The 13213-nt window shown below is 37.3% G+C and overlaps 1 protein-coding gene across 1 annotated transcript in view; it reads left to right on the forward strand.

Annotated features, from left to right (window-relative positions):
* The window catches only part of SECISBP2L (SECIS binding protein 2 like), a 63549-nt gene that overhangs the window by 23623 nt on the left and 26713 nt on the right, over positions 1-13213 (forward strand). Inside the window, exons 9-15 of the mRNA XM_081229390.1 lie at positions 1652-1732; positions 2492-2659; positions 2805-2946; positions 6262-6431; positions 7203-7335; positions 9124-9286; positions 11360-11580. Of these exons, the coding sequence (XP_081085516.1) occupies positions 1652-1732; positions 2492-2659; positions 2805-2946; positions 6262-6431; positions 7203-7335; positions 9124-9286; positions 11360-11580 (1078 nt within the window). The remainder of the gene's footprint in view (positions 1-1651; positions 1733-2491; positions 2660-2804; positions 2947-6261; positions 6432-7202; positions 7336-9123; positions 9287-11359; positions 11581-13213) is intronic.

Consider the following 13213-nt stretch of genomic DNA (forward strand, 5'->3'; position numbering starts at 1 on the left):
TTTCTTACATTATGATAAGTATTTTTTATGTCTTAACATGTGACTGCAAGTAGATTGTAAGTTACTTAGATGTATTTTTCTTGTCATTTTTGTCTTGGTTATGTATAGTTAGTCTAACATTAACTTTATTAATGTTTATTTTTATAAATTTTTGTCATGAGTATTCATTTTGAGGTAACGTATGGAGGTAGAGCTTAATTTTACGTGGACTTCACCTAGTTTGAAACTTTCTTCCTAACTTTTATTATCTTTGTTGAATCTATTTATTAAGTTTTTCAGATTTAAACAGTTCAGTCTAGTCAATTTGTGCTGCTAGCCAGGGGAGTCTTGAAGAAGGAAGATAAAAGGCTATTTTACTTTTTCTAATAGGCAGACAGTTTATATTCTAATTGCAATGTTTCTATTATTTATTCATCTAACTGCTGCTCATTGGAGGCCTGTTGTATGTTTAAAGTAAGGTGCTCTGCATGATACATTAAGGTGAATAAACACACTAGCCTTAGGGAGGTTGCTGTGTAATAGAGGAATGTAGACATGTACACACCTGATACTTCTTGGGTGTGGTTGAAGTTGAAAGGAGAAGTAAGCCCCTTTGGGTTTGAGGCAGGATAGGGATAACATTTGGAATAGGTTTTAAAGAATGAGTAGAATTTGATTGTGTCAAGATGGTGAACAACATCCCAGGTAACTCATCTTTGTTATATAGTTTCTATAAAATGAGTAAATAGATGGAGTTTAAATATGCTTGAAGCCAGAGGCTTCAGATGAATAATATGTTAGATAAGCTTAGTAATTGACCTAAAGGACTTGAGGGTTCAGCTCAAGTAGTGTATCGAGAACAGTACATGTGGCAGATTTTTTATTTGCACTTAATCATATGATTGGTTCCATACTTATATTTAGTTAAAAATAATAGATAAATTTCAGTGTAAAGGAGGATATTGGTTAAGAAATTACTTTGAATAGGGAATTTATTTTTTAACTTTTAATTTTATTGACTGGTGTATGTAGTAATGGGACAGGGAATATATTAATGAAATTCATATTAAGCCATGTGTTTAAAATCTTTTCAAAAGTATGTGAAATGTGATAAAATCCTTTTTGAATTTCTTTTTATTTACTTACCCACCTTAGGGTAGAATTATTAATAAAAATGGAATAGTAGAGGCAGAAATCCAAAGGATGGACACGTGTGGATGTATCCCCATCCTTGAATAATTAAATTAGCTATGTTTTAGCATGTGAGAAATGAGATTTCCTTTTTTTTTTTTTTTTTTTTTTTTTTTTTTTTTTTTTTTTCTTTTTGCGGTATGTGGGCCTCTCACTGCTGTGGCCTCTCCCGTTGCGGAGCACAGGCTCCGGACGCGCAGGCCCAGCGGCCATGGCTCACGGGCCCAGCCGCTCCGCGGCATGTGGGATCCTCCCAGACCGGGGCACGAACCCGCATCCCCTGCATCGGCAGGCGGACTCTCAACCACTGCGCCACCAGGGAGGCCCGAGATTTCCTTTTTAAGACTGATTTTAAATAGTTTAATATTGAGTTAAAAAATTACTTCCCTGTCATTTCATTACTCTTAAGCATTATAAATGTTGTTCTTAAGAGTTTATTGCTTTGAACTCTGTTTTTACTTAAAATGTGGAACTATTTCAGGATGAAGATGGATTTCGAGAACTAAATGAGAATGGAAGTGCTAAAGATGAGAATATTCAACAGAAACTTTCTTCAAAAGTAGTAAGTGACTCTTTTAAAAAAGATAAGCAAAATATTTGAACATCTTTTGAGCTACGGCAATGTTGAAAAGAAATATTACAGCTAAGTATAAAGACTTGTAGGGCAGCATGGTATAGAAGAAGCACTGTATTTAGTACTGATCTTTAGTATTTCTTCTCAGCATAGCCAGAACAGAGACACTGTCCTTTGAAATCCATAGTTCCATTACAGACAAGGAAATACCATTAATTAAATGACATCATAAACCATATAGTCCATGCTAAAATTTCCCCAGTTGTTGCAAAACTTTACCTTGGAGTTATTTTGTTTTCAGTCCAGGATCCAGACAGTTATCACCTATTGCATTTTGCTGTTTTGTCTCTATTATTTTCCAGTCTCCCAGTCTAGAATGATCCCACCATCTCACTCTGTTCTTTATGTAATTGAATCTTCTGAAGAGTCTAGTCCAGTTATACTGTAGAACATCTCACATTCTAGATTGTCTTTCCTTATGATTAGACTTTTTTTTTTACCCCCGGTACATGGGCCTCTCACTGTTGTGGCCTCTCCTGTCGCAGAGCACAGGCTCTGGACGCGCAGGCTCTGCGGCCACGGCTCACGGACCCAGCCGCTCCGCGGCATGTGGGATCCTCCCGGACTGGGGCACGAACCTGCATCCCCTGCATCGGCAGGCGGACTCTCAACCACTGCGCCACCAGGGAAGCCCATAATTAGACTTTTATGGAATCACTAACAAATGTTTTTCTCTGGTTATCATAGTTGGATGATTTACCTGAGAACTCACCAATCAATATAGTTCAGACACCAATTCCCATTACAACCTCAGTTCCTAAACGTGCAAAGAGTCAAAAGAAGAAAGCTTTAGCAGCAGCCCTTGCCACAGCTCAAGAATATTCAGAAATAAGTATGGAGCAAAAAAAACTACAGGTATGTATTCATTTTTATGAACAAATATGATAGTTTATTTGGTAGGTTTTGGGGGATGGATGGAAGAGTGACAAATATAATTATCTTAAATTGTCACATTTTCATACTAAAATGAAAAATAAATGTTTTCATGTTTACCTTGCAGGAAGCTTTATCAAAGGCAGCTGGGAAAAAGAATAAAACACCTGTACAACTAGATTTGGGGGACATGTTAGCAGCTCTGGAAAAACAACAACAAGCCATGAAAGCACGGCAAATTACTAATACCAGACCTCTGTCATATACAGGTGATATCATTAATCCTAGCAATTTGCTATTTGGCTTTGGCAATGTATTTTGAAAATTGTTAATCTAAATTATATATACCTACAAAAATCCAGAGTCTGATTACTCAGCAGCTTCTCTCCTGCTACTAGTAGCCTCCTAACTATTACCTACCTTTCCTTCCCCCAACCCCCAGTCTATCTTAAAAGGAGCGCTCTTTTTCAAATATAAGTTCAAAATCCTCTAGTAGCTTGTCATCTCACTTGGAGCGAAGCCAGGTTCCTAAGTCATATCTTAGCTGATCCTGTTACCTTTTTGCCCTCATCACCATTCTCCCTGGCACTCACTGCTCTAGCCACGTTAGCCCCCTTGCTGTTCCACAGGCACATCCAACATGCTCCAAGCTCAGTGTCCTTGTGCTTGCTCTTTCCTTTACCTGGAACTCTCTTCCCTCAGGCATCAGTATAGTTTGTTCCATCAGGTCCTCCAGGTCTCTGTTCAAATGTTGGTTGGTATATGTTATGAACCAACCAAATTTTTCTCTTCTTCAAAGGTATCAATAAGAATCACAAGTAATTTGGCTCTATAACTGTTAATTATCCAATTTAAAACCAAATGGGAAATATAGGAGTTTTAATCAAATTTTGTGTGTATGTGTGAGAGAGAGAGAGAGAAAAAGGGAGACAGGGAGAGAGAGGGAGAGAAGTTGGGGGAGGGAGGGCGAGGAGGGGAGGGAGGGAGAGAGAAAATGAGCTGGCTTTCTGCTGAAACAGTAATTTACATTTTAACAAACCTCATCAAAGTTACAGCTCAGCACCTTTGACATGCTCCTTCATTTCTTTTCATAGTCTTTATATTTAGAGGATGAGGAATAAGATAAAGGGAAAGGCACCAACAAAAAGCACTGATGTTGAGAGGAAGAATGGAATTTTCTCTTTCCTCTGTTCCTATGTAAAGGGTCTACTGTTTTTAAACAAAAATATAAGTAACAGTTTATAACATTAATCGTGTGTGCAAAATGTTTAAACCTATAGCTAGTTACCATCCAGTATGAACCTTAGCTTTGAGTAACTGTTAGTAAAAATAATATTGAGTGTATACTAAGCTTTAGCGTTGCATGCTGTTGAGATGAGGGAAGTGGCAGTAACATCTCACTAAGAGTAAAGGACTCTAGGGAATGGAACTGAGAGTTAGCAGTGTTCCAGAGGCAGTGTGGTCTAGTGGCTGCATGCAGGGGCTTTGGAGTTGAGCTGCGTCTTGAATCCTGTTCTTCCATGTTTTTCCTTGGCGAGTTATTTAATCTTCCTGTGCTTCAGTTTCCTTACATTAAAATGGAGATAATACAGTACCTGCTTCTGGATTGTTTTGAGGATTGAATGAGATGATACATGTAAAGTGCTTAGAAGAGCGTCTGGGTTATAATCATTCAATAAAGGTTAGCCAGTTATTTTGGGAAAGAGATTGTTAGCCTGTGATAACTTTAAGTGGCTTATTATTACAACTTTGATTTGTTTAGCACATTAATATATACAAATGTAAGTATCTGCATGCAAAGTGTGGTGTCAAGAACTGTGGAATTACAGATATGATTAAGATATACCTGTGGTCAAGGAGTTTATAATCTAGTCTGAGAGAAAGATGTACCGACATAACTAATAAAAAGCAGTGCCTTAGGAAAGATACCAGCAAAGTTTTATGAACTTATAGAAGAAAGAGTGATTTATGTCAACAGGGATGTATGTTACAAATGCTTTCATACATGATAGCATTTGGACTGGCCTTTAAAAGGGGAGTAAGATTCTTGACAGATGGAAGTGAGATTAACCTCTAATCTATCACCAGTGTTTAAATTGGGAAGTGTTGATTACAAAGAAATCAGCTTTCTTGGGAAGTCCAAAAGAAGGACGGGACTATGGCAAAGATGTAAAAGGATTTTAAGGAATTAGTAGGGGCTTTTAATTGATGGGATGTGGAAACAGGTCAAAGATGACTCCAAACCCTCTGACTTGGAGGACTGTGGTGGGGGTTAGGTTAGGTATATGACGATACCAAACAGGATAAGGATCACAGAAGAAGAATTTTCTTGGGAAGGACAGACTCTGGCCCTGTTGTATTTGAAATGCTGGTTAGGGAGATCCTGGTGGTTCCTATTTAACTTATAGTTAGGTATGTGCAGTTCAGGTTAGAAGTCAGTGAATTTCAGATAGAGATGATTGTTGTAGCTGTGGAAATATATAAGATTGTCAGGGGAAAGAAAAATTAGAAAAAAGATGTTCAGGGATAAACCCCTGTAGAATGCTCAGGGTTAAAAGACAGAAGGAAGAAGAACCAGAAAAACAGGTTTGAGAAAGAGTGAGAAAAGTAGAACATAATGTCACAAAAGGTGAGGATAGAATTTTGAGGAAGAGGATGTGGTCTTTGGTAACAAATGCTGCTTTGCTCTAGAATAGAGCAAAGAATCAGAGTTAGATTTGGCAGTTGCAAGGTTTTATGTGATCTTGGCAATAGCAGTTTCAAGAGAGTGGGTAGGGCGGAGGCCAGATTATAATGATTTGGGAAGTAATGAGGAAGAAAGGGGAGTGATGGTATCTTAGAAGCCAGTCAGGGGAGAGGTTTTGTTAGTTTGCCTGTTTTTTCTTCCTTTTATGTAGAGGAGATTTTTAACTTCTTTTGGGGAGTTAGGGAAAAGAGTCAGGGGTCAAGTCAAGGAGGAACTTGAAAGATGCAAGGAGAAAGCAATAGAGCAAAATCCTTGAGAAATTAATCCTGAGGTGGGATTATGAGAAGAGGTGGCTGGTAAGCCTTCGGTGGGAGTAAGGATGCCTGCTGCCTCCTCTCAGATGGCTTAGAAGTTTATATTGGAAAGCATCTTCTCAGGGAAGTAGCAGGAAAGCTTTTCTGCTAGAGTGAGAGAACTGAGATTAGAGGCTAGGTCTGCTGAAGGATGGGTGGTATCCACGGGAGAATGAGGGTAACAATCAATCAGGCATAAAAGAATTGCTGAATAGTACTGAGAGTACAGCTGAGAGGGGAAAATCATCATTCTTTACTGACAGGCTGAAATGAGGAGAGGAGTGATAGACTAATTATCTTATGTAAGGGTCATTGTTAGATTCATTAGGAATAAGGAGAGGTACAGTTTTGAAATTTCAGAGGTAGAATGGTTCTTTGGAACTGTATCTGAGGGATACTGCACGGCCATATACTGCTCCTGCTATTATGATGTCTGTTTTCCACAAGAAGAGGATGTTGTTGTTCTTATAGGTTTATTATTAGAAATTTTGAAAATATGTGGAGTTGGCCATAATAGTAAAACTAATGTTCTTGTTTGTTTTTAGTGGTCACTGCAGCTTCTTCTCACACTAAAGACTCTACTAACAGAAAACCCTTAACCAAAGGTCAGCCCTGTTTGACATCCTTTAATTCTTTGGACATTACTTCCTCTAAAGCAAAAAAAGGAAAAGAAAAGGAAATTGCAAAACTAAAACGGCCCACAGCACTTAAAAAGGTAAAACAAACCCTGGGGATATTTATTTTACAGTATAAAAAAGGGTTTAAATCGTTTTGCAAAAGTAGTTGTGGCGTTTTGGCCAACTGATTATTGTGAAAAATTCTTAGACGTGCATCTTTATGATGGCTAGTTAATTTAAGGTTGGGGATCTCAGCATCATGACTACCTTTCTGTGTTGACCAAGGCCTGGGGAATGAGTTCTGTCTATAAGTTAAAAAAAAAAAAAGTTAAACATTTAGGTATCCAAAAACTTTAGACCCTAGGTATCAGAAGCCTGGGATTCTAGTACTAACTTCAGTACTTATTGTGTAGTTTTAGCAAACCTTTCTTATCCTCATCTTCTTTATCTATAAGTTGGGTATAATATCTGCTCTGTTTAACTCAGTACTGTTATTAGGAGGAGCGAATGAGATGATCTATGACCAAATAAATGTAACGTAACTATGTGACCTGGTTTCCAAAGGTTTTATTTTATCCATTTTGGGGGAAACCCTAGTTTGTCTACTAGGATTTAAAGAATGAAGCAGATGTGGTTTGATAGCTGTAGTATTATATTGCCTTCCTTTATTTTGGATATAGTACTTCCTTCAACTACAGTGCCTAAAATTACGTTTACCTTTTTGCCAGTCAGTTTCTACATAGCCAACCAAAATCCTTACATCCATTTTTTAAGTGAACACTACTATTCCTGTGTAATAGTGACCATTTTAATCATTCAGTACATACTTAAAGAGTAATTAGTAATTAAAGACTGGTAATGACTTTTAGGTTATTTTGAAAGAAAGAGAGGAAAAGAAGGGCCGTTTAACTGTGGACCACAATCTTTTGGGATCTGAGGAACCAATAGAAATGCACTTAGATTTTATTGATGATTTGCCACAGGAGATTGTTTCCCAAGAAGGTAAGATCACCTCTTTCCCCCTTCTTCTTATAAAATGGTCCGAAGTATTTTAATTAGTAGGTAACAACATATCACTAGTTATTCTCCTAAATATGCTCCATATTTTATCTAAATTTTTTAATTTTTGAGAGTGGTTTCTTTTGAAGATGCTTCTGTAGGGAGATATTTAAAGGGTGGGGAGGCAGTTGTTACATAGTAGGTCTATGGCATTTTTGAAGCTTAAATCCTGAATTTGTTGTAAACCCTCATAATTATGATCTTACTAATGCATCCTCTGTAACTGTCACAGTTCCTTTCATCTTGCCTTCTTTTATATCTAGAACACAACTGGCTTTCTTTGCAGGACTACAGTTGACCCTTGAACAATGCAGGTTTGAACTGCACAGGTACACTTGTACACAGATGTTTTTCAATAGTAAATACTGCAGCACTACTCAGACATGATTGGTTGAATCCACAGACGGTGGAGGAACTATGATACAAAGGGCGGACTATAAATTACATGCGGTTTAAATCCCCATCTTGTACAAGGGTCACCTGTATATTTTATTGAATTGCTTTTGTTGATTTTCTTCCTTGCTTTTGTGGATTTAATACCTATGCCACAATGAGTATAGAGAATTGCAAAGCTTGCTGTAGTGCATAGTCCAGTTGGTCAATAAGATTCAGTCCCATACAGTGGGTAGCCAGCACATGATTCCACTTGGGACCTCAGCAAAACTGCAGATGCCTTCTAAAATTTATACTACTCTGGAAGAAAGATTTTAAGAGAAACCTGACTAGGTCCCTATTTCTACTGGTATTCTTCAACTTTTGGCAAAACATTTAAATCTGATTTACACATAGATTTAGTAGCAGTGTTCCCTTGTGTTTAGAAAAATAAGTTTACTTCTTCTAAGAATTGTTCCAATATGTGGTTAGGGTTCCCCTTTGCTCTCAGTTAAGTATCATTGCCTTTGTATTTAGGTGTATCTGTTTATGCATTCCTTCAACAAGTGTGTGTTGAACATCCATCATATGTACTTTAGTAAGTGGGGTAGGGATGGGAAGGTCAGGAAATGTCATAAAGATATATAGTGGACTGGCCCTGTTACAGAAAGTTTACAATCCAGTAGAGAGATAAAGATATATGTGTAACTTTGCAGATTAATGGACTGGACAAATACTAACTCATTTCCTGAGTTTTAGAGCTGTTTAGAAAAGAAGCAGTAACTAAAGGTGGCAGTTGAGTCAAGAGGTGGAATCTGCAAACATGGCTGCCTGAGCACAGGAGCAAAGACCAAATGAAAGAGAAACTGACTGGGGTGGTGCCTGGAGAATTGGGAGTGGTGTGGAGAGAAAGAATGAGGTAGAATTCATCATTGCCAGCAGCAATGGGAATTTTTAGACAGTTAAAAAATTTATTTCTAAGAAATAGGTGGAAAAATAGAGATGAAGGAGATGGGTAATATGATCTGGAAAGAGTGTAGAAGTGGATACGTCTTTCCTTCGATTTAGATCTCCTGGGAATACATGTTTTAGATAACTTGGCCTTCTTGCATCTCTTCTGTGGAGACTTGTAGGCTATGCTTGATGTTTTTCAGAGTATATTTTAAGACATAATAGGAAAATTTGATTTTTGTAGTATATGAAATGTTTGTGATACAAACAATGCCCAACTTGGTAGCTTCTGGAGAATTTGGAAGTGATAACAAAAGGTAACTGCCATTCTAAATTATGTTGATCAGTATAGAGCTTTTCAGCATTCAGAATTTCTAAATTCTTTCCCCTCACCCCACGTCTCCACAGATGCTGGACTGAGCATGCCCAGTGATGCATCCCTTTCTCCAGCAAGTCAGAACTCTCCGTACTGTATGACACCTGTGTCACAAGGCTCTCCGGCTAGTTCTGGGATAGGCAGTCCAATGGCATCTTCGACAATAACCAAAATCCACAGCAAAAGATTTAGAGAGTAAGTTTTAGTCTCATTATTGAGGTTGAATAGCTTAGGTATCTTGACTGTAGTTCTGAATATAATATTATCATTCTTTCTTGGTGGGTTGAACAGATAGAATACCAAAGATCTTTAAGTTCTTTCAGATTTTGTTTAACAAAGGGTTTTATTATATGGAAAGTATTTGCCATCTGTCAGCTGTCAGTGTTCATGTAAAAGTGATTTGACAGTAAATACATTCTTTTTATATCAGCTAGTGTTTATACCCATGAAATTTGGCCTCTTACAGCTTATGTATTATATAAAATGTCATACTGTGACATTTTTCCTCTCCAAATGCTTTTGCTTTTTTGTTTACATTATTGGCCCTTCAAAAAAAAAACCTCTCGGGCTTCCCTGGTGGCGCAGTGGTTGAGAGTCCGCCTGCCGATGCAGGGGACACGGGTTCGTGCCCCGGTCCGGGAAGATCCCACATGCCGTGGAGAAGCTGGGCCCGTGAGCCATGGCCGCTGAGCCTGCGCGTCCGGAGCCTGTGCTCCGCAATGGGAGAGGCCACAACAGTGAGAGGCCCGCGTACCGCGAAAAGAAACAAACAAAAAACCTCTCTAACCAATTAATAACAAGTTTCTAAGATCCTCCTACATGTAGTGAACCTGTTACATAAACCTATTTGTTGTTAAGCATATATTTCTAAGTTTGAAAATGCCCATCTGTGAATAACCTTGAACTGACAGTTATTGCTGTGAAGGATTTTAGAATGTAAACATTTCTGTAGATAAATTAATTTTACCTTTGAACTTAAGTTTACCTATGAAAGAATCCCAGGGTGAAAGTAAAATGTGTGTGAATCCAAACCATATTGGTTTGTTCTGTTCCTTTATATTATTGTTTTTGAGCAAATACTTATCGCCTAGGTTTGGGAAGTTAATTAAATATCACAGATGTCGGACAGAGGAAATACTTGGAGAATAAAATCTTACATATGTGTGAAATAAACAGCTTGGAAGAAAAGCAGAGTGAAGAAAATTGCATTTTTGATGTTTTATTCTTCAGTTGCATTCTTTAATTTTGTGTACTTTATGATAACCTTTCCTCAGTCTGTCCAGTTACATCTTCTGTTCTGAAGTAATGTCATACTTGCATTTATTTAAACACTTTTCACATAAACATTAAAAAAATTGCCAAAGCCGAACATTTTTTTTCACTAAAGAAAGGAAGGCCTAGATTTTCCCACCATATAATGTATCCGTAATTTAGAAGTGGTAATTTGCTGGCCCGGCATTCCTAGATTAGAAATTTTACCAATTTTCCTTGTTAAGTACCTGCTTATGGTAGAGATAGATTATGGGTGAAAACTAGCAAAGTGGAATATGTAAGGAGCTTACTCAAACTAGAATGACTTCCTTATCCTTGAAATTAAGTACTATAGTGGCCTCACACTACTTGCTTTCTGTTTTTTACGTTATAGCCATATATGATCTCACAAAGAGCCTCATTCAGTTGCTTTGCCTGATATAAAGCCATGCAACTTTTACCTCAAGACCTCTTTGGTTTTGGCTTCAATTTAACTACTGAATTCATCCTCTGTAACCATAGATTTTCAGAGGTAGAGGGACCATTGAGGCTGTCATCTGTAACTCCTTATTTTTATGGTTGAGGAAGCCAGTGCCGGAGACTGTGATTTATCCAAGCGTGGAGGATGAATGGTTGGTATTAGGTCATTCAGTTAGCTTTTATGAAATTAATTTGTTTCTTATTAGAAGCATCTTTAGTTTTCATTGGAATGAAATAACTTTATACATGATCTCCTTACCAAAAACATTATACCTGTTTATCTAATAACAGGTTAACATTTGATTTATATCCTTAGGAATTTAATAATCGGGTGTTTGATTAGTACTTCCCCAAGGTTAATCTGTCCTTTGCATAAAAGCCGATCTGTTGTAATTCAGGAAAACTCTTCTGTTTTTCTAATTGACTGAAGGATTTAGGAGATTTTTGAAGACTTGATTTTTTAATGAAAACCTGTTACTCGATGTATTTTTTTCCTAAAATAATTTTATAATTACCTACTTTTGGTTTCCTTTACAGGTACTGTAATCAGGTTCTTTGTAAAGAGATTGATGAATGTGTGACTCTTCTTCTTCAAGAGCTTGTCAGCTTCCAGGAACGCATCTACCAAAAGGATCCTGTAAGAGCAAAAGCGAGGAGACGGCTGGTCATGGGTCTAAGAGAGGTTACGAAACATATGAAATTAAACAAGATCAAATGTGTTATAATTTCTCCAAATTGTGAAAAAATCCAGTCCAAAGGTATGAACATTTTACTTTTGAAGTGTTTTGATATTTATGTAGTATAATTGTAGAATATGCAGTGAATTTTAAAGTGGAAACCATATGTCTTCTTTAGCAGAGTTTAGGTATAAAACATAATACTGAACATGAAGAAAGAAAATGAAATGTTTCAGCACCGGAGGTAGCGTAATAAAATTGAGATCAGATTGTAAAGAAAATCCCCATTTATGAACACTAGTGAAGGATTTAGTTGGGGCCAACCAAGTGTCCCCTGTGTTGTGATCAGAGTGGGAACTACTAAGCAGGCATTTCTTTACCTCTGCAAATATATTCTACTTTTTTTTTTAACATCTTTATTGGAGTATAATTGCTTTACAATGATGTGTTAATTTCTGCTTTATAACAAAGTGAATCAGGTATACATATATCCCCATATCTCCTCCCTCTTGTGTCTCCCTCCCACCCCTCTAGGTGGTCACAAAGCACTGAGCTGATCTCCCTGTGCTATGCGGCTGCTTCCCACTAGCTATCTGTTTTACATTTGGTAGTATATATATGTCCATATATAAGTCTGTTACTTCGTCCCAGCTTACCCTTCCCCATCCCCGTGTCCTCAAGTCCATTCTCTACGTCTGCGTCTTTATTCCTCTCCTGCCCCTATGTTCTTCATAACAGTTTTTTGTTTTTTCTTTAGATTCCATATATATATGTGGTAGCGTATGGTATTTGTTTTTCTCTTTCTGACTGACTTCACTGTATGACAGACTGTAGGTCCATCCACCTCACTACAAATAACTCAATTTCGTTTCTTTTTATGGCTGAATAATATTCCATTGTATATATGTACCACATCTTCTTTATCCATTCATCTGTCGATGGACACTTAGGGTGCTTCCATGCTGACTATTGTAAATAGAGCTGCAGTGAACATTGTGGTACATGACTCTTTTTGAATTACGGTTTTCTTAGGGTATATGCCCAGTAGTGGGATTGCAGGGTCGTATGGTAATTCTATTTTTAGTTTTTTAAGGAACCTCCATATTCTCCATAGTGGCTGTATCAATTTACATTCCCACCAACAGTGCAAGAGGGTTCCCTTTTCTCCACACCCTCTCCAGCATTTATTGTTTGTAGATTTTTTGATGATGGCCATTCTGACTGGTGTGAGGTGATACCTCATTGTAGTTTTGATTTGCATTTCTCTAATGATTAGTAATGTTGTGCATCCTTTCATGTGTTTGTTGGTGATCTGTATATCTTCTTTGGAGAAATGTCTATTTAGGTCTTCTGCCCATTTTTGGATTGGGTGGTTTGTTTTTTTGATATTGAGCTGCATGAGCTGCTTGTAAATTTTGGAGATTAATCCTTTGTCAGTTGCTTCATTTGCAAGTATTTTCTCCCATTCTGAGGGTTGTCTTTTTGTCTTGTTTATGGTTTCCTTTACTGTGCAAAAGCTTTTAAGTTTCATTAGGTCCCATTTCTTTATTTTTGTTTTTATTTCCATTACTCCAGATGGTGAGTCAAAAAGGATCTTACTGTGATGTATATCATAGATACTTCTGCCTATGTTTTCCTCTAAGAGTTTTATAGTGTCTGGCCTTAAGTTTAGGTCTTTAATCTATTTTGAGTTTATTTTTGTGTATGGTGTTAG

This window comes from Mesoplodon bidens (genome assembly GCF_964165515.1).
Source record: "Mesoplodon bidens genome assembly, chromosome: 3".
Lineage (NCBI taxonomy): Eukaryota > Metazoa > Chordata > Mammalia > Artiodactyla > Ziphiidae > Mesoplodon > Mesoplodon bidens.